At 39.7% G+C, this 20,139-nt stretch overlaps 1 protein-coding gene across 3 annotated transcripts in view; it reads left to right on the top strand.

Annotated features, from left to right (window-relative positions):
* The first annotated feature begins 4,997 nt into the window (after positions 1-4,997).
* Cep112 (centrosomal protein 112) overlaps positions 4,998-20,139 on the top strand; it is a 407,052-nt gene continuing 391,910 nt past the window's right edge. For 2 of the 3 annotated variants that reach the window (XM_034505950.2, XM_076935566.1), the window contains exons 1-3: positions 4,998-5,154; positions 13,691-13,804; positions 17,722-17,912. In XM_034505950.2, coding sequence (XP_034361841.2) covers positions 5,007-5,154; positions 13,691-13,804; positions 17,722-17,912 — 453 coding nt within the window. In that variant the 5' untranslated portion in view covers positions 4,998-5,006. The remainder of the gene's footprint in view (positions 5,155-13,690; positions 13,805-17,721; positions 17,913-20,139) is intronic. The other variant, XM_076935567.1, reaches the window with a different exon arrangement.

Genomic DNA, 20,139 nt, shown 5'->3' with positions numbered 1-20,139 from the left:
GAGTTCTAATCCCTTGCCCCGACTCCCCTGCAGCTTACTGGAAGTAGCTGTGCTTGAAAGCAGGGATTTTGCAGCCTGGTGTCCCCCAGGTTGGCAGGTAAGATCACTGTGCAGGGCAGACTGGAACACCTTGCAAACTTGTTGCTCTGTGTTCCAGCACTGGCCCCGGGGGAATGAAGACTGCTGGAGACCAGAAGTGGAGCCAGGAGTTTTCTGTTAATAACTCTTAGCATGAGTTTCTCCAAGAGACTGGGTTGAACAGGAATGGAATCATGAATATTTCTTAGTTCTGGTTTAAATTAAGGAGCCCAGAGTCACTGTACTAAAGGTAGTGACCTTTTCAATTGTTATTAATGAGAAAAAGAAAATATGCCTTTTCCTCTCTGCTCTCTTTAAACCTCACCGGTTTGTGGCGAAATTTATACTTTTGTGGTCTCTAAATAGAAAGTTCTGAGTCATTTCCCCATCCAATTTAAGGAATTTACTGGCTATGGGGGTGTTCTGATATTTGTCTCTGATATATTCATAGAATAACAACACAGGAATGATTCCTAGTATTTAGAAGTTGCTTCCCATCTAGATAGCCAAGTCCTTTGAGATTGATTTCACTTCTACTATTTTAATAATAGATAATGGTGGAACAAGCAAGATAGCTCAGGGGATAAAGATGTTTGCTGCCAAGCTCAGTGACCTGGGTTTGACCCTTCAGAACAAGTGACTCCCACAAGTTGTTCTCTGACTGCCCCTCCGCCCCACCCACATGACAGGCTAGGGGGTATGTACTGCTGAAAAAAAGCTAAAAGTATAAAAAATAAATAGTGAATTGTCACAAAAATTTCATTGTGCAAAGACCAGCTTTACATAAAAGTAAGACGTACAGAGCCACTGATAGCTAAATTTTAAAACTGGAAGATCTTTGTTAATCTGTCTTACTGTTCTACTGCTGTGAAGAGACACCGTGACCAAGGCAAGTCCTATGAAAGCATTTAATTTGGGGCTTGTTTGCACCCCATTATCATGGTGGGTTATATAGAGGCACTCATGGTGCTGGAGCAGTAGCTGAGAGCCTTATGTCCTGATCCTCTGGCAGCAGGCTGGGGGACTGGGCCTGTATGGGCTTTTGAAACCTCAAAGCTTCCCTCCCCCACCCCAAGTGATCCACCTCCTCCAACAAGGCCACACTTCCCAATTTGTCCCACTAGTCCTCCAACTGGGAACCACACATTCATACATATGAGCCTATGGGACCATTCTCATTCTAACCACCACATTACACCATGTCAAATTCCTCCAAGGGAACAGGGAGCAGAAGACATTCTACCAGACTCCAGAAGACTAAAACAGGCTAACAGGAAACATTAACATTTCCAAAGAGTAGCAAACGCCAATTAAAAAGTATTACTTTTTTTTTTTTTTTTTTAAGATACAATTTGCACAGACCCAAAAAGCTGTTCATGTGACTCCGACACTCTCTCAGACTGCTGCATGTCTTACCGATTTGCAAAATAAGTTTAGCGAGTAATTTGGGAGGAAAGCTGCATTGCTTTCTTACGTCCGCTGACAATCTTTTACATAGGCTGGAAAGATGACTTAGTCAATAAAGCTCAGGCCCCCGAAAGCAGGAGGACCTATGTTTGATCCCCGGAATCTCTATAAAAGGTGCAGTGACTTATAACCCTAGGATGGGGTGGGAAGGGGAGGGCAGGAGGTAGACACAGCATCTTGAAGCTGGCTGGCCAGACAACCTCTTCTGCAAGTTCTAGATTCAGTGAGAGACTCTCTCAAAAACTAAGGGGGAAAGTGATTGAGGAAAGCACCTGCCATTGACTTCTGACCGCCACGCTTAACACACACATGTGCACAAACATATACATACATGTACCCACACATATATGAAGTAAACCTTTTTTTTTTTTTTTTTTTGTTTTTGTTTCTGTTTCTTTTGGTTTTGATTTTCAAGACAGGATTTCTCTGTGTAACAGCCCTGGCTTTACAGGCTCTTTGTAGACCAGGCTGGCCTAGATCTCACAGTGATCTGCCTCTGCCTCCCAAGTGCTGGTACTAAAGGTGTGCACCATCACACCTGGAGAAATAAATCTCTTACATGTCGGCAACTGAGACTACAACAAAGATTTTTATTACTGAAATATTGTAAGAATCAGAATTAGTAACTAGAGCAGAAAATTAATCAAATTATGCTATATCCATATAATGGGATAATAAGGTCATGTTTTAAAATGATTGTGTAATACATAGATAGAGGATTTGAACATATGTATAAATGTATACATGCTAGCCCTGGCTACTTTTTAATGGTCAAATTATGTTCATTTTCTTCCTTAAACATCTCAATATTTTCTAGATCAGCTACAATAGCATGGATACAGAGTCTGAAAAAAGATGCAATTGAAAATTCCTAGCTTAGTAAGTTAAAACTCCGTTTCTGTCTGTAGCTAATTCTTGATTATTCTTGATAAAGAGTGTGAATAATTGATGGTCCACTACGGTGATTCAAAGTCTGTAACATTTACTTTTGAGTCTTGTAGTTTTCAGGGAGTTTCTCACTCACACTCCTTCAAATGACTGGACAAACTCACGTTGAAGGTTTTGAAACCTTGGCCTCAAAATACTGAAGAAAAGAAAAGTGAGCTATCAGAATTCTGGTCTACATTAATATTTCCAAGAGTTATTCTTGGAGAGATTTGAGGGTAGATATTGAGGGAGGAAAATTCCTTCCCTAATTTCCTCTGCAATGAATTTAATTACATTTTTCCTTTCTTCCTCCCCCTCTGTGGAAAATATGTGATGTGACTGCACGTGTGTCTGCATGCTTGTGTGTGTGTGTGTGTGTGCCTGAGGGCTGATATCAGGAGTCTTTCTTGATCACTCTCTTCCTTATTCATAAAGGCAGGCTGTCTCATTTGAACCCAGAGCTCATCTATACGGCTTGCATAATTAGCCGTTTTGCTATGGGGATACTATCTACACCTTCTGAGTGCTGGAATTATGGGTGGGAGTGGGAAATACACCCACCTGGCAGGGGAACTGAACTATGGTGATCACACCCAAGCAAGCACTCAGTTACACACTGAGATATCTCTGTGGTTTAGTTTTGTAATGTCTAAAAATTGCATGCATTTATTGGCATTTATTGATACCGTGAGATGTTTTGAGATATACGTGCAACGTGGACTAAGAAAATTCACATACACATTGCTTTATGTACTTATCCACTTTACAAGGTGAACACTATAGCAATATACCCTGAGTGGAATTTTCAAAAATACAATATACAGTTCTCTCCTCCAGCCAAGCAAGATGCTCAAAGTAAAAAGGCCAAGGGGAAGATGGCCCTGGTCCCATCACTGTGAAGTAGGAGGAAAAAAAAAAAAAAAAAAAAAAAAAAAAAAAAGTGGCGAATCCTCTGAGAAAAGACCTAAGAAGCTCAGCATTGGACAAGACTTTCAGCCCAAAAGAAATCTGATCCTCTTTGTCAAATGGTCCTGATATACCCAGCTGCAACAAAAAACAATCCTCTATAAGCAATTCAAAATACCTCATGCCATTAACCAGTTCTCTGAGGCCCTGGACTGTCAAACAGCTACCCAGCTGCTTAAGGTTACCCACAAGTGTAGGGCAGAGATGAATCAGGAGAAGAATCGAAGGCTGCCAGCCAGTACTGGGAAGAAAGCTGTTGGCAAAGGAAAGTCCCCATTAAGAGACCACCTGTCCTTCTAGCAGGAGTCAATAAAGTCACTACCTTGGTAGAGAAGAAGAAAGCTCCACCCCTTCCAAGTGGTCTCTGACTAGTCTCATTTCTGCATATGTGGGTTTTATAATCTGATTCTTAGCACAAATGGTCTGGATTGTGGGACATTGCTCAGCTGTGAGTGTGTTCAAATATGCTTTTGGAAACCAAATCTTCTTGAAAGCATTCTGCATTCTTTCTTCTGTAGCCCAAATTGCCTCTGAAACAATGAACAATTGCTGTCTCTTCCAGGGAGGTGGATTCCAAAGTGCACCTTGAAAGAACGTGATCGCCTTCTGGAAGCCGAAAACAAGTAATTGCAAACAAGCGACTCCTCTACTTTACTTATGTAAACTTGAAAAGATGTTTCAAGCTGTGCTTCTGTGAGGTTTGGCACCACACTGAGTGCATCGCAAAGATTCTGTAGAAGGAATTCTGTTGTGAACTTAGGTGAAAAGCAGCGGCACACTGAATTTCATTGAAGGGAGTGTTTTTACAATTTAAATTTTGTTTCTGTTGGTATTTTAAATCACCCAGTTCAGAGCTTCCAGAAACGTAAAAGATCAAAGAACACCACTACACAGCAAGGTAGACAGCCCCGAGGTCCACGAGACTTCCTGGGAAGCGCAAAAATACATTTATTCCCCCTACTTGATGGTACTATTCTGTACAGAGTGGTAAACAAAAAGCTTTTTAATTTCAGTTCAGGATCTTGCAGGGTTAGTGTTTTCAGACTTATAATGGTTCTAAATAACAAATGAAAACATACTGCTCCTTGTCCTGAATAATTCACCTCTGGAGTGTGAGCTAACACGGGTAAATTCTGCCTGCTTCGGGACTTACACAACAGTGATGTCTGTTTGAAAGACAGGCTTTTTTGCCAATTATTTGCCAGTAGTTCCATCACTTTTGAGTTTTTCTTGTTCTTTCTCCTCAATCTTTAAAGTGCTCACAAGTTACTCAGTAAGAAGCCAGGAAGCTGTATAGACCATGGATCACAGAAGATTAAGCCTGGAAACCAACCGCTAAGGGCGGGCTAGGCTAAAGCACGACCTCGGCGCACGCGCAGTGGACTAGACAGTTACCATAGCAACAGAGCTGCTTGCCCGAGCCATTTCCCGGAGGGTGGGGAATAGTGGGGTGGGAAGTCTCCGCCCCTAGCATGCGAATTGCCCGAAGGGCGGAAATTCCCGCCCCCTCGGACTTGAGGGGCAGTGATGGACGTAACCCCGGAGCGTCGCCATGGCAACAGAGTTGAATGCCAGCCTCAGCTCGAGGGGGCGGGACAGGCGAGCTTGGTAGTCCCGCCCCCGGTTTGCTGGACGGCCCGCAAGGATTTGAAACCGTTTGGCTGTGGCGGCGGGGCGTCGGCGGCCAAGTGGACGGCTTGCTTTTTGGGGCGCCAGGTTCTCTCTCTCTCTTGTTTCTCCCACCAATAATCCCTTCCAGCCCCCTTCTCCCAGGTTCTGCGTGGAATTTTGCGCGGGATGGAGCCCTCGCGCGTGCGGGTTGGCCCGGGGAGGGGCGTCGCCCGCAGGCCCGGGACCCGCGCTTGCGGCCTGTGTGGCGCGCGCCCCAAGCGGGGTCAGCAGCCGAGCAATGGCCAGGGAAAGTTCTCAGGAAAGTTTGTGTAGGCGGCATGGCGGGGCCCGGAGCCCTGAGGTAGGGGCTTGCGGTTGTGAGTAGAGGTCTGTGTCCTGGAGCTTGTAGGAGAGCGGCCCGGGCCTGGGTGGGTCACGCAGGCGCCGCTCCCGGTGCCCACACGGGCGGAGGAAGTGACCGCCGGGAACCCGACCGCTGCGGTTCTTAGGTGTCGTCAGCTCAGTCAGAGGAGGAGAATCAGACTGCAGGCCGGCTCCGAGAAAATCCTGATTTTCAGAATCCTGATTTCAGAACAGTAAGCTTGCAGGGACCCAGCCCGGAGTCCCGGCCCTTTTGGGGAGACAAGAGTGTTTGTAGTGATCCAGAGAACAAGCAAATAGGACAGCTGACCTTTGTTTTGTGTTTGAGACAGGCTGTCACTGTGTAGACCTGGCTGGCCTGGAATTTACAGAGATCCACCTGCCTCTGCCTCATGAGTACCCATCCCCCCCCCCATCAGTATGCTGTTATTTTTATGACTTGTCTTTACATTTTAAAGATAAATGAAAGTAAGATAGAAAAGGCAAGCAAAATGCCAGTGAACCGCATTACACAATGACCGACTCCCCAATGTCCAGCAAAGCAGAAAGGAGGGTAATTTGTGCAGTGTTCAGGTCCCGCTGATTGCCTACTGAATTTGGGACAGGTCCTTCACGCCGTTAAGCCCCAGCTTCAAGCCTCTAAAGGACAATGGAAATCATTCCTATCAAGTTATGTGCATTGGAAGACACGCCAGGATACAGTTATGACACCCATAGCTGTGCCCGGTGTCTTCTGGGAAGGCTCCTGTCCAAGAAAACAAACAAACAAAAAACACAAATGTGTAACCCGCAAAAATTGTGTCTGGGTAAACCTTGTTGATTTGTTGGCATTTCAAGGCTTCTGTATTACTCTTCACAATATACTTAAAATATAATTTGATGGAACAAAAAGAGTTTTAGACAACTTCCAGGAATATATTGTGCTTGGCAAGGTGCATGCTATGCATATGAAGTGTGTTCTTGGCTTAGCTGTGTCTCTTTTTTAAGACTGTTAATATTGGTGGCTTGCTTGTGTTTCTCTGACTTCTATGGCAGCCAAGCACCCTAAGAGAGTCTTAGCCCGTTTCATAGCTGTCCACAAAGAAACAGGTTTTTTTTTTTTTTTTTTTTTTTTTTTTTTGGGAGAGACGAATTATTTAAATAAAAGTCAATATAAACACAGAATATAAATAAAAGAAGATCCGCCCAACTTCTTTTATTTCTTCTGAGGAATTCCTTTTGTATCTGTAATAGTCACATTGTAGTTGGTATCAGTGAAAGGCATACTATGAATAATTTAATCCTAAACCAAAAATAGAGCTTTACTTATTTTTCAGTTTTCTTTTTTTCTTTTCTTTCTTAAAAAAACAAACCAAACCAACCAACCAAACAAACAAACAAACACCGTTTTGAGACATGGTCTTTCTCCATAGCTCTGACTCTGCTGGAATTCACATAATGTAGACCAGACTGGTCTTGAACTCACAGATACACCTGCTTCTGCCTCTGAAGTATTGGAATCAAAGGCATATGCCACGATGCCCAGCTCTTAGTTTTCTATTTTAATTTCTTAAATTCCAAGTCTGATGGATAGTATACAAACCTTTTCAACAGCTAGACATAATTTATGTGCACAATATAATTTTTTTGTAGCAGGAATTCCTTAAAAAATTGAAATGTTAATTTGTATTTTTGGTTGTTGGAGAATAAACAGGGGCAAGGAAAAGCAGACGTTTAGGCTCACTAAGTATCACTTTGGCTTTATTTTTTGTGTGAGTATGGGAATGCACACAGATTTGGAGGCCAGAGGTCAGCTTGACCTCAGATATTTTCAAGAACGGTCCAACTTGTTTTAAAGAGAGTCTCTCACTTTGACCTGGGCTCCCTGATTAAGCTTAGCTGACTGGCCAGGGAGCTCTAGGGAGCCACCTGTCTCTGCCTTTCAGGTGCTGGAATTACCAGTGCCACCACTTGGCCAAGCTTCTTAGGTGGTTACTAAAGAAGCTTTCTAAAGAACTGTTCTTTAGTAAGCACTTTCCTGACAGAGCTGTCTCCCTGGCTTTTGTTTTTCATTGATGTTCTTAGAATGAGTCCTTGATTTGGTTATTACATGGCCTGATAGCAACTCAGAGAGCCTTTCTGCTATTCAAACTACTTTTTTGTTGTTGTTGTTGTTGGAGATATTGCTGGTTTACATGTAAATGACTAAGTGGTCAGATATAATGGCAGTAAGAACTGGGGATTTCATGACTTTAATCTGGGATTTGCAAAATTATGATTTTGGTGAGTCACTTAACTGCTGAATTTTAGTATCCTCTAGTATCAAACACTAACATTTCCACAAAGGTCAAAGGATTTATTGAGAATTAGTGATTATGAGGAATCTTTCTGCTTTGGCCACAGCAAACAACAGGCTTAGGCAGAAATCTGAGTGCCTGGGGCCTGATGTCTGAGCTGGGGCAGAGCTGGGGCAGAGCTGGGGCAGAGCTGGGGCAGAGCTGTGCGGAAAGCTTTGCATCTAGTGGTTTCCGTTGGTTCAGTCATCCATTGGAATAGCTGTTTTCAACCTTATTCTCTAATACCCAGTACGCTAGCGCACTGTGTTTTATATAACATCACACTGTACTTTTACCAGATACATGACCGAATATATTATATTTAAAATTTTAAATGAGACAAACCAAACACAACGCCTCCAAACCGATCAACTAGTCATAAAATTAATTTAAACCAAGTCACTTGATTTATTTAGTTTAGAAAAAAATAGTTTATTCATTAATTTAATTATTTATGTAGTACTGAGAATTGAGACCAGAGCCCCATATATGCTAGTACTCTGCCACAAAGTTGCCTCCCAACCCTGAATACAGTTTAGTTTAACCATGTCTTAAAATTGAAAAACATTCCTTCCTCTGATATGCAGAAAGTAGGGTGGCCATTTTTGGAAAATGACATTAGGAACATGTAATATTCCTGTTCTGTAAGACCTATTTGGTGTTTGGAATAGAAGCATTAAAAACCAATCATTAGGGCTGGGGAGATGGCTCCATCTGCAGAGTGCCTGCTGTTCAAGCATGCGGACTTGAGATTGGATCCCCAGCACTCAAGTAAAAGCCAGATGTGGTAGTGTGGATCTGTAACACGAGCGACAGGTAGATTTCTGGTTCCCATTGGCCAGACAGCCTAGCTGCATTGATGAGCTCCAGGTTTAACCCTAGCCCTAAGCTTAACCCCTAACTCTAACCCCTAACCCTAACCCCTAACTCCTAACCCTAACCCCTAGGGTTTAGTGCGAGGCCTTGTCTCAAAAATTAATGTGGGTTGAGATCAAGGAACACATGCAAAATTCCATATGAATGTGTACATCCACATAAACTTGTATAACCCCCAATCTGTCAAAAGGCAATTAGTCATAGAAAAATTGAACATTCATCTGCTCATCCAGCAATCAGCTCTTTGGCCCTAACATACTTGATAATATGTGAGGTGCTTACTAACGTGTAAGTCATGACCTCTGCTTTCCAAGAGTCTCCCCTAGACGTAGAACATGTGTAAAGGATAGACAGATGTGTGGTAAATGTGAGCATGTTAAGTAAGAAGAGAGCAGCAATTAGCTGAGGGTAAGTAGACAGCAGTGACACTTGAGCTGCGTTTATCTGTCCAACGTCTGTAAAGACCCTTGCATCAGGAGCAGAGTCAGGTAAGGGCTTGGAGTGTTTTAAGACTGTGGTGACAATGGAGAGTTAAAGTGTCCAGTGATGGGTTTGTTTAGTCAGGCAGAGTAGCTGTGGTAAGAGGTAGGCTTAAATGGGAAGACACCTGCGGGGCTAACACAGGGTTTGGAAAGTATCCTGTAGTAGGCAGTAGAGAGAGTTTGAAATACTTATGCTAAGCTTCATTTTTTTTCCCTCAGGTAGAGACAAGGTTCGCTGGAAGGCAGTCCATGGGGTCATTGTAGTAGTATAAGTTAGTGGTGTTCAGGATTTTATCTGATAGAGTATCTGATAGTGAGAAGAGAGAAGCTGGACCTCTGGGTGTTTGTCCCTGAGTTGTTTTATGGAGAATTTAGATAGTGGAAACCTTGACATGTCTAGCAAGAAAGATGAAATAGATAATGATACCACCAAGCATATGGGGACAATTATGGAGTTTTCTTTGGGGTATATATGACTTCATAACAAACAGGACATTGTGGAATAGGTGCAGGAAGCTGTTGTAAATGTGATTTGGAATTGCAAGGAGAGAGTTGAGTTGAGTTAGCAATACAATTTAAGGGTGAATGACAAGGAAACTACCTGCAGTTCCAGGACTGATTGTGATTGCCCAGAGAGAAGGGGGAAAGTCAGATTAAAAGGAGACTGAGGAAAGGCCAAGGCAGAATCTGGACAGTGTTGGCTGAAGAAAGGAGCCATTGAGAGACAGAGAAGAAATGACCCCAGTGCAGGAGGGAGTGAGCCACTGAAGTCAAAGATGCATTTGTCGGAGTAGTAAGTTGTAAGGAGAGCAAGGTGCTGTGGAGATATCTGATACCACACTGACAGAAGACAGCTGTTTGGATTTAACAAGTAGTGGACCATAGGGGAACTCTGAAAGCCTTCAGTACATGATAGAGCTGAAGGAGTAATTCCCAGGGAGGACAAAGCTGGAGCAGAAAGTACCTGCAGACTGGAAAATGGAAGGCTAGAGTGAGAGGTGGCATGGAGGGGAAAGAGCCAGTGGAGTTAAGTAATGTGAAATAAGGAGGAGGTAGTAATTGGTCATACATGAGAGGAGGAGCTACCATCTTAGCAAGAGGAGTTACTGCTGCTTGGGCTGTAGGAAAGGAGGTAAGGCACTTCTGTATGGATGTGTCCTGTCAGAGAGGGGCTGAGAGGAGTATATCTTCCTAGGGCTCTTACCATCTATTTTTTTTTTTTTATTAACTAAGATTTTTCCCCTTAAATTGAGACAAGAGTTACAGTTCATTAGGGTGCCTTAAAATGTATGTTAAGTTTTAAAAGTTGCTTTGTGGACTGAGAAAAAGTAAACTCTTCAAAGTTCCCGTAAGTGTGGATGAAATCTACCTAACTCCAAGACACTACGATTTTTCTTTGGTTGCTCTTTGGTTAGGGAGTTACGGAGTGATTGGGGAATCAAGGGCTTGCAATATTGTTAAGTGAACAGAACAGCTCCGAGGGAATGAGGTGGGGGTGGGAGATTGAGGAAGGGGAAGAAGGGAGGTGCAAGTGAGCACTTGGGGATAAGGTGCTAATATCAGATGGAAGTGTTTGAAATGGGATTGGAAAGCAAGTGTGTAGCCAGGTGATTGGAGGCCTCAAAGAGGGTAATTTTGGGGGTTGAAGTTGGAGGCATACTAGTTGGGAAGTGGCAGCAAGGATCTCACCCAGTGTTTTCCCTCCTAGGCAGCAAAAAAGATTGAGAGAGCACATAGGGATGTGCAGTAATAGTGAGACTGTAGCTCCCACTCATGGCTGTGGAAGAAGTAAGGTGAATCTGTGAAAGACAGGACAGATGGGCTCAGAAGCCACGGGTGATAAACTGTGCTGTGCATTCTTTGATAAATGCTAGAAAATGGTATTGTAGGGAATGATTAAGCTGTGGAACAAGACAGCTTTTAAGGCAGAATAGAATTTTCCCTGAGTCCATAGTTTAAAAATTAAATATGTAACAAATTGGGTATTATATATTATATAAACATAGCCTTAGCATGGTAGTTCACATTTTAAATGGACACATTGATTATGAATGTATTTTTTCTTTTTTCGCTTTTTCTTCAGTTTTGTGGTTTGAACTGATACGTTCTCCCCCCCCCCCCCCACGTTTAAGTTTTTTTTGAGGTTTTGTAGAAACCTTGGTTTCAGATATGCCAGACAAGCATTGCATTCTCTATACCTTTTAATTGTTGTCTGGAGAGAAAAGTCTGTGTAAAATTTCCAGGCTTGCCTTGAGGGCACACTGTAACCCAGGCGGGCGGGCATTGAGTATTCGGAGTAATGGCATTACATGCTTGTGTGACAGGTAAGGGTTAGATGTGTTTATTTGTGAGTGTGTGTGTGTGCATGCACAAGTGTCTGAGTGAGCATGCGTGTGGAGGCCATTTTTCATCTTTTTACCTTACCTTTTGAGACAGGGACTTTCATTGAACCTGGTGCTCATCTATTGGGTAGACTGGGTGGCCTGTGAGTTCCAGGAACCCACCTGTCTCTGCCGCCATTGCAGGAGGATTACAGGCACATGTGCCTATGCCTGGATATTTTATGTTAATATTTTATTTAGCCAAACTCAGGTCTCCATGCTTAAGCAGTAAACTTTTTAGTAACTGAGCCATCTCACCATCTTCTAGACATATTTTAACAGAAGTTATTTTGTTTCTGCTGTTGTCAGCTTTACCTCAATTATATATTTAGTATATACAAAGAATATTGTTAGAAGTTTAAGGGGAATTAAAGAATTTTAGGATTTTGGTATACAGCTCAGTGAATTTTTATAGCACAGATTTCTCAGTCTCTTTGGCAATTCATGTACAGAACAGTTAGTTAAACACCCCTAGTTTTTTTTTTTTTTTTTTTCTGGTACTCATTTCTCTCTATTCAGACTGTCCTTCACTGTGACCTCTATGAACCATTGACTCTTCTCGCTGCTGAAGGTTTTTGTCCTTTCCTAGGACCTCATATCAATGGACTTAACACATAACTGTTTTCCTTCCCTGGAGTTTATTTATGTTGTTTGTGTATCAGTATTCATTCTTGGCTGCTGTGTTAGTATCCATAATTACACTACAATTTGTGGGCTATTTCCATGGGTAACTTTTCTAAAAAGTTACTATAAGCACCACATCTGTACCTTTTGTGTGAATATAGATTTTACATTTCATTTGAGATTTCTTTAGCTATATGGTAAGTGTTTTGACTAGCTTTGAAAGACACTAGCAAGTTATTTCCAGAATGTCCCTTTTATTTCTCACTCCCACCAGCAATACGCAAGAGTTTTGTGCTCTTGATAGTCACCAGCACTTTGCATTGCTTACTTGAAGTTTGGCTGTCCTCATGTGGTGTTGGGGTATTGTAGTATGGTTTTAGTTGAGTATATTTTTATGTGCACAATTGTCATTATTTGTATTTCTCTGGTGAAGGGATCAATGTTGTAACATATAATATGAACTGACACATAGAAGTTGGACATGTTTGGAGAGTTCAATACTGTATTTAAAACTGTGTATACAATCTGCAGTGACCACAGGGTAGTTGGTGCAACCATCACTTCTGATACTTCAGATTTATTTATTTTCACTTTATTTACTCTCTTTTAAAATATACAATGGATTGTTGTCAAAGCGATGGTCCTTGTCAGTATTTTTATTGCATGTTATTTTTCTTATGGCTAAGTGATGAGAGTTACTAATATTTTCTTTATCAATACTAATTTTGTTCTGTGCTGGATGTTGAATCCAGGATCTCACAGCACAGCACTGAAACACAGCCCTACCTACCTCTCCAGCCACTCATGTGCTATTGATTGAAGTTGTTTTGCAGGATTTGCAAGCATTTCCACCCAGTCTCTAGTTTATTTTCTCAGTATCTTAATAGGTCTTCACAGATCAAAGCCTGCAGGACTTTGTTTTTCTTTTTGGTGTGTGGTTTGTGTGGTGTGTGTGGTGTGTGTGGTATGTGGTATGTGATGTGTGTGGTATGAAGTCCAATATGAGTTACAATTTTTTATTTTGTGGATAATTCTATTTTTACCTTAATAAAGTCATGGGGATTTTTTTTTTTATTTTCAGTTTTTACAGTTTACACTTAGGTCCACTGTTAATTTGGAGTTAATTTACATATATAGTATAGCATTATTGTTATAGCATTGTTTGTTATAAAAATTGTCATTTCTCTTTTATTATGCCTTTGTTGAAAGTCAGAAGTTCATATTTGTATTGGTCCATTTTGGACCTCTGTTCTGTTTTCCTGGTCTGTTTGGTCCCTAGGTAGTACCATAATGTCTTGACTACTATAGAACATTTTAAATAAGGTGGTATGAGCCCTCCAACTTTTTGGCTCTTCAGAATTGTTGCTGCTATGCTGATTTGATTACATTTTCATACCTTTTAGAATTAGCGTGTCTATATTTACAACAAATTTGCCTGAGTTTTGATTGGAATTCACGGAGCACAGCAGTCAATTTAAGGAGGACTGGTATTTAGTTGACAAAAATTTTAAATGTATTTTAATTACAGTTTCATGGCTTTCCTCATACAGATACTTGATGGTTAATTGTAACTCTTTGACAGACAGGATTATGGAAACGGGAAGTGAAGAAGAAAAATGGGAGAAGCTAGATGCAGAGTTTGATCACTTCGTGGTAGATATGAAGCCCTTTGTTCTAAAATTACCCCACAGGTCAGGTAAGATTGTTTTGTTTGAAATTTGTTTGAAACTAGACTCTTACTCATTTTTGAGATATTCTGGCTATATAGCCCTGCCTAGACTGGTGTTCACTATGTAGTCCAGGATATCCTCCAACATATGGCAATCTAACTGCTTCAGCCTTTTCAGCGCTTGGATTATAGGCATGTGCCAGCATATCTAGCTGAAATTAGATTCTTAAAATTAAAAATAATATATTAATCTGATCCATTATATTAGCTATTAATTATTTTATCTTTGCTATGACAAAATACCTGTCAGGTGCAACTTAAGAACTTGTGGCTCATAGTCTGAGGGTAGGGCCCTTCAGGGTAGGAGGGCATGTTGGCAGGGGCTTGAGCCAGCTGGTCATACTGACTCTGCAGTCAGTCAGAAGAGAGCAGTGACTGCCCTTTCAGCTTGCTTTCCCTTTTTATCCTGTCTGGGCCCCCCTGCCCTTGGAGCAGTGCTGCCCACCCATAGCATGGGTCTTCCTCAGTTAAGTCGTTCTGGAAATACCCTCATAAACTCACTCAGGAATGTGTTTCTATGGTGATTCTCAGTATCTTCAATCAAGATTAACTGTAGCATAAGTGAACTGTCAAAATGGAACTAAAGTTGAAATTCCCTTTTAAAAAAGTTCCTTAATTCTAGTTTTTACCACTGATGTAGGATTGTTTACTTTGAGCTGTTCCAGCATACAGAAAACTTGAGTGCCAGTGTCCTCTAGTCTTTGGCTTTACTTTATTCTGATGCTGCGTCATATGTCCTGAGGTAGAGCATGGGATCGTAAAGTTAGGGACTTCAGCTTCTTCACTGTCTTCTCCTCCTCCCTTGGAAATGACTTCTATTTCAGCAACCCACTGTAAACTCTGATGCTGTCAACTACGAACAACTTTTGTTGCCGTCACACTCCTTATTTCTATCCTATTTTTTCTATTTTTGGACCAAGAATCTTTGTTTCACAATAGTGATTTACAGATATTTAGGGCATCAAAGGGCAGTTTCATAGAATTTAGGGGTTTAAGGTGATCTCTAAGTTATGAGGGTCATATCGACTGTGAGGGAAATTCAGGTTTGGTAGGCGTTGAGTAGGAAGCGTGGAGTAGGACCAAGAAGCTATGGCTTTTATTTCTTCCAAGTTCTCATTCCCACGAGATATCTGAGTGGACTTATATCCAAAGCGAGGCACTGACTTAATACTGTAGACTTATTACAAGGAGCTGCCTTGAGAGGCAGTGTGACATAGAAATGATGCAGTCTGCTCCGTCACTGTTCTGGAGCCTGCAGCCTTCTCTGGCCTTCCATTGAAGTGCCTTCTTCGTCTTTTCCTAACTTGTTGGTCCTCAGCCTTTCCTTTCTTCTATAGCTCTTCCCACTCATGGCTTCAAGTTCCTTCACATGAGCTAACCAAGATGACTTCAAACAGTATATAATGATACATCTAAGTTATATCCTCTTCTGATAGTCACTACCTTTAAAAATTACCACATCTTAGTTGAACACAGTAATGGATTTCATGATGACATTCTCATGCCTGTTATGAACACTGTATTTACTTTGACCATGGCCGTTCCCTGTATCATCCTCCCTTGTCTCCCCTCCCTGCTTCTGCTCTTCCTGTTTCCTTCTTAGTTCCGTGGCCTCTTCTTTTTAAATCTAGATTTTGTCTGAAATTACTTTTTTGTTCTAGCCTAATATTTAGATTCCTGCCTGAGATTACTTCTTTGTTGTAGCCTAAGATTTAGATTCCTACCTGAAATTGCTTCTTTGTTCTAGTCTAATGTCAGATTCTAGCTTAAATTTTAGGCTAGAACAAGGAAGTAGGCTTCAGACATGAAAATGACCTTGGGCTAGGACAGGGAAATAGGCTCAGATACTTTGGTCATCCTGATAAGCCTTTAGAAACATGGGAGTGTTCATGTAACTGGGTTTAATGCCTTGCTTGTTCTTTGACTATTTGTTTTTATTGTATTGCTTGTTCCTTGACTATTTGCATCTATTGTATTGCTAGACCCTCAACCTAGAACTGACCTTAATACTTGCATGTAATCAAAATGGTATAAAAGCATAAAGGAAGAGGGGGTATAGGATAGGGAGTTCTAGGGAGGGGAAATGGGGAAAGGAGATGACATCTGTTTTGTAAATAAATAAAATATCCAATAAAAATAATTTAAAGCAAAAAAAATTAAGTCTAGATTTTGTGTATGAGAGAAAATATGTGATATTTGTCTTTCTGAATCTGGTTTGTTTTGCTTAACATAATAATCTGTAGTTCATTTCATTTTCCTATAAATGACATGATTTTGTTTTTATATCTGAATAAAATCATACTGTATATATACAACATATTTTTATTCCTTTTCCCACTGATGAACATCTACTTTGATTCCATAATTTATAATTACTACATTTTACTTTTTTTGGTCTTGGATCTGCCAATTAAGGAATTTTATATTAGAATTTCTCATTATAAATGTATCTCAAATCAAACCATTCTCATACTTTGTCTTCATTTAAAAATAGATTTTAGATATGTAGAATTGCTTAAATATATAACCTTAGGTTCAAACACATTGTCTATATGTAACATTCATGACCCTTTTTTGCTACTTCATAATGAGCATGTAGGACCTATTTAAGAACTAAACTGTGTACCAGTTCATCTAGTCTTACAGCGAAGTCTGACAGTGGGCTTGTCTCCCATTTTAAATAGAGAGCCAAGTTCTCCATTAATCAAGTTGTACCATATCGTGTACATTGAATATAATGAAGATGTCAGTTTGGTATAAGACATGAAGAAAACACATATTTTTCAACTATTTGCTCAAGCTTGTCAGTTCTACATCTGTACTTTCTTTTTGTATAAGTACACTGGATATTCATAAAGTTTGTTTGATGATCATATAATTTTCAAAGCAAAAATACAAACTTTAAATAAAAAGGTGAACCTCTCATACAAAGTGGTAAATCCAGCCTTAGTGGTTTTTTCCCTTCTTCTTCTTCTTTTTTTTTTTAGACAAAACAATAAATGAACATGACCTTTATAAGCCAAAAGATTAGTGATTTGTATAATATATATAATCCACAAATTGAGTTAGACTGATAAACATATCAGAGTAGTATTCGTGAAAGTTAATAAATCCTGTGTTACAGCAAGATAATACACTCAGTGGGTCATTATATGTGGATTAAACTGCTACATTTTTAGGTAGATGTTTAAAAAGGATAATTATTTCATGAAGTTACACATAAATAGTACTCAATTATTTTAGAGATAGTAAAAGAAAACCTTAAATCAGCTACAAATCCCTTGAAATTGTTGGCTTTAAAAGATAAAATGTTTGGATTTAATTTTGGAGATAATACGTACTGCTTGGTAGTCAGAGGTTGTGCTTTATTTTTCTATGTTTGTATAGTTAGGAGTTAGAAATGGCTTTTTCAGTATGTCAAAAGTAATTCTATTGATGCAAAATTACAACAAAATTTTACCTAAAAGCATGTTTGATAGTATTCAGAGATTTTTATTAACTTTCAAAGATAGATTACAGGAGTCTATTTTTATGAAAATATGTGATCACACTTGTGTTGCCCAACTGCAAGTCACTAATAAAGTTAAACTCTAGACGGGCAGTATACAGTCTGTTTTCCAGCCCACATCTATTTGTTGTTGTAAAGTTTTATTGAAATGTAGCCATTTGCTTGTATATGGTTTATTAATGCGTTCTTGGTAAGGTAGCTAGAGTAAGCTAAGCCAGAAATTACGTGGGCTAGAAAGCTTGAAGCATTTATGTATAGCTGGACCCCTTACAGAAGTTGGCTGATCCCTGCTTTAGTAGGCACTTATATATGCCTTTATAATTTAAAGTATTATCATCGAAACATTAGGTTTCACATAGTTCCTATATACTTTCAGAACGGCAGAGGTGTGCTCTTTGGATCAGAAAGCTGTGTGAGCCCTCAGGAACAGGTGCAGGACTCATGGGTAGGAAGAATCGAAACCTGTATGCAAAGCTGTTACTGCACATGCTCAGGAGAGGAATACTTGAAGGCCCTTTTACACACCGCCCTGAGCCAGGAACGCTGAAAACATTACCATCATATATGGTAGGTACCATCGACCACAGTGATTTTCATCTCTTTCAAAGTGAGTGTGATTTTTCATTCTTTTGGGAATGGAAGTAATATTGAGTTATATGTGCTGCATAATACGTAAGTTAAAGCTTTTCTTCTCATTCATTTTCCCACTTTCACTAGAAACATTCTTCTGTTATATTTTATTCACTTATATTCCATTATATAAAAAATTTAAAGCTGACCTTAATTACTTACTAATTTTCAAATTTGACTCTTAATATTTTAAATATTTCAGTAAATTCTAGCTTATTAATTTTTCATATATTATTTAATATATTATCAGTTTAATGACTTTTAGAAGTTCCTTTCTAGTCTGTTGAAACAGTAAGTTAGAATTTAAAAGTGATTTTCTATATTTGCTTTAATTATTACCTTCTTTGTTACTAGGCACTTATTTTATAGCTGGTTGATGAATTGTCCCTGTCTTGCTCCTTGTAAACATAAATTTGCCTTTTTTCTTGTGTGGGTTTTGAGTATGATATCTACCTAACTGTAGTTAAATATATATATATGTATATGTATATATATATATATTTATGATATATATTATTTATTTATATACGTTATATAATATATGATATAATATATAATATATGTAATATATTATATATAGTTATATATTATATATTTATGAACTTCAAAATTATATAGAATGTCTACATTTTAGCAATTTACTACATAAAGTCTAGTGACACGGCATGCTGCACACTAGAGAATAATTCCTCTTGTTGGTGGCAGAATGCAAAATCTTTTAATGCTATTATCTATTGTAAAAGGAGTAACGTACATTTTGCTTATGCCAAGATCATCAGTAGTGGGGAAAATAGTTGACTCTATGTATTTGATTAGACATTAGAATGAGTACACATCAGTCTCCCTATTATCTGTGATGCTTTTACCTGCCTCTTGAGGTTCCCAAAACAGCAGATAGAAGAATGCAATTGTTTGTACTGTACATTGTTTGTACTGCACAGTACTAACATTCAAGACAGCTACTAAATGGCTCTGAGTAGATTTTATCTTAGTCAGGGTTTCTATTGCTGTGATAAAACATCATGACTATATGTAACTTGGGGAGGAATGGGTTTATTTTGCTTACTTTTTCACATCACAGTCTGTTACTGAGTAAGGTCAGGGCAGGAACCTGGAGGTAGAGCCGATGCAATGGAGGTATGCTGCTTACTGGCTTGCTCCTCATGGCTTGTTCAGTCTGATTTCTTTCTTTCTTTCTTTTTTTTATTTTATGCATATGAGTACACTGTATACTTCAGACACACCAGAAGAGGGCACTGGATCCCATTACAGATGGTTGTGAGCCACCATGTGGTTGCTGGGAATTGAACTCAGGACCTCTGGAAGAGCAGCCAGTGCTCTTAACTGCTGAGCCATCTCTCTAGTTCTCAGTTTGCTTTCTTATAGTACCCAGAACCATAGGAGTGGTAGTGCCTACAGTACCTTCATATCAATCATCCATCAAGAAAGAGCCCTTCAGGCTTGCTGATGGGCCGGTCTCAAGTGAGTTTTATCTTCCTAACTCTAACTTGTATCAAGTCAGCATAGAGCTAACAAGCATAATAGTGTATTTTATGCAAATAGATCTTGTTGGAGATAGTGGATCAGAATCTATGAGAGTTTATTACAACTTAGACTAACACTCAATTTAAAACTTATTTGTGGAGTTTTTCATTTACTGTATCAGACCATGGTTTATTGTAGATAATTCACACAATGGAAAGAGTAGCAGTATGTAAGCAAGAAAACCACATCTCCCTAAAGACAAACTCATCCTCCATTGTATCTATGATAAGGGTGGCATGTGTCACTATTTTCTGAAGAGTAGCCCCTTGAAGGTTTCTGTGTCGACTTAGTTAATTGTTACTCAAGTAGAGTTTTCTTCAGGAGCATATTATGTGGCCTGACTCATTCAAACCAATGGGCTGTGTCATCTCAGGGTCTAAAATGGAATATTTCTGTAGTATATTACCTGTCAAGATATGAACATATTGTGTCATATTTTTCTATTTACCATCAAGTTCATAGAGTTGTAGGGAAGGACTTTATTTTACAGATGATAATGAGAAGGCCTGGAGCTTTGTCTTGGCCTCCCAGACCTTCCAGTGTAGTTGGAACCAAATCCCATGCTTCTGATTTTGTAGTTCCCACCTCACTGAATTATTAATTTAGTTTTAATTTCTGG

Source organism: Arvicanthis niloticus, chromosome 6 (assembly GCF_011762505.2).
Source record: "Arvicanthis niloticus isolate mArvNil1 chromosome 6, mArvNil1.pat.X, whole genome shotgun sequence".
NCBI classification, from domain to species: Eukaryota; Metazoa; Chordata; class Mammalia; order Rodentia; family Muridae; genus Arvicanthis; species Arvicanthis niloticus.
This window is presented reverse-complemented; position numbering and strand designations above follow the sequence as displayed.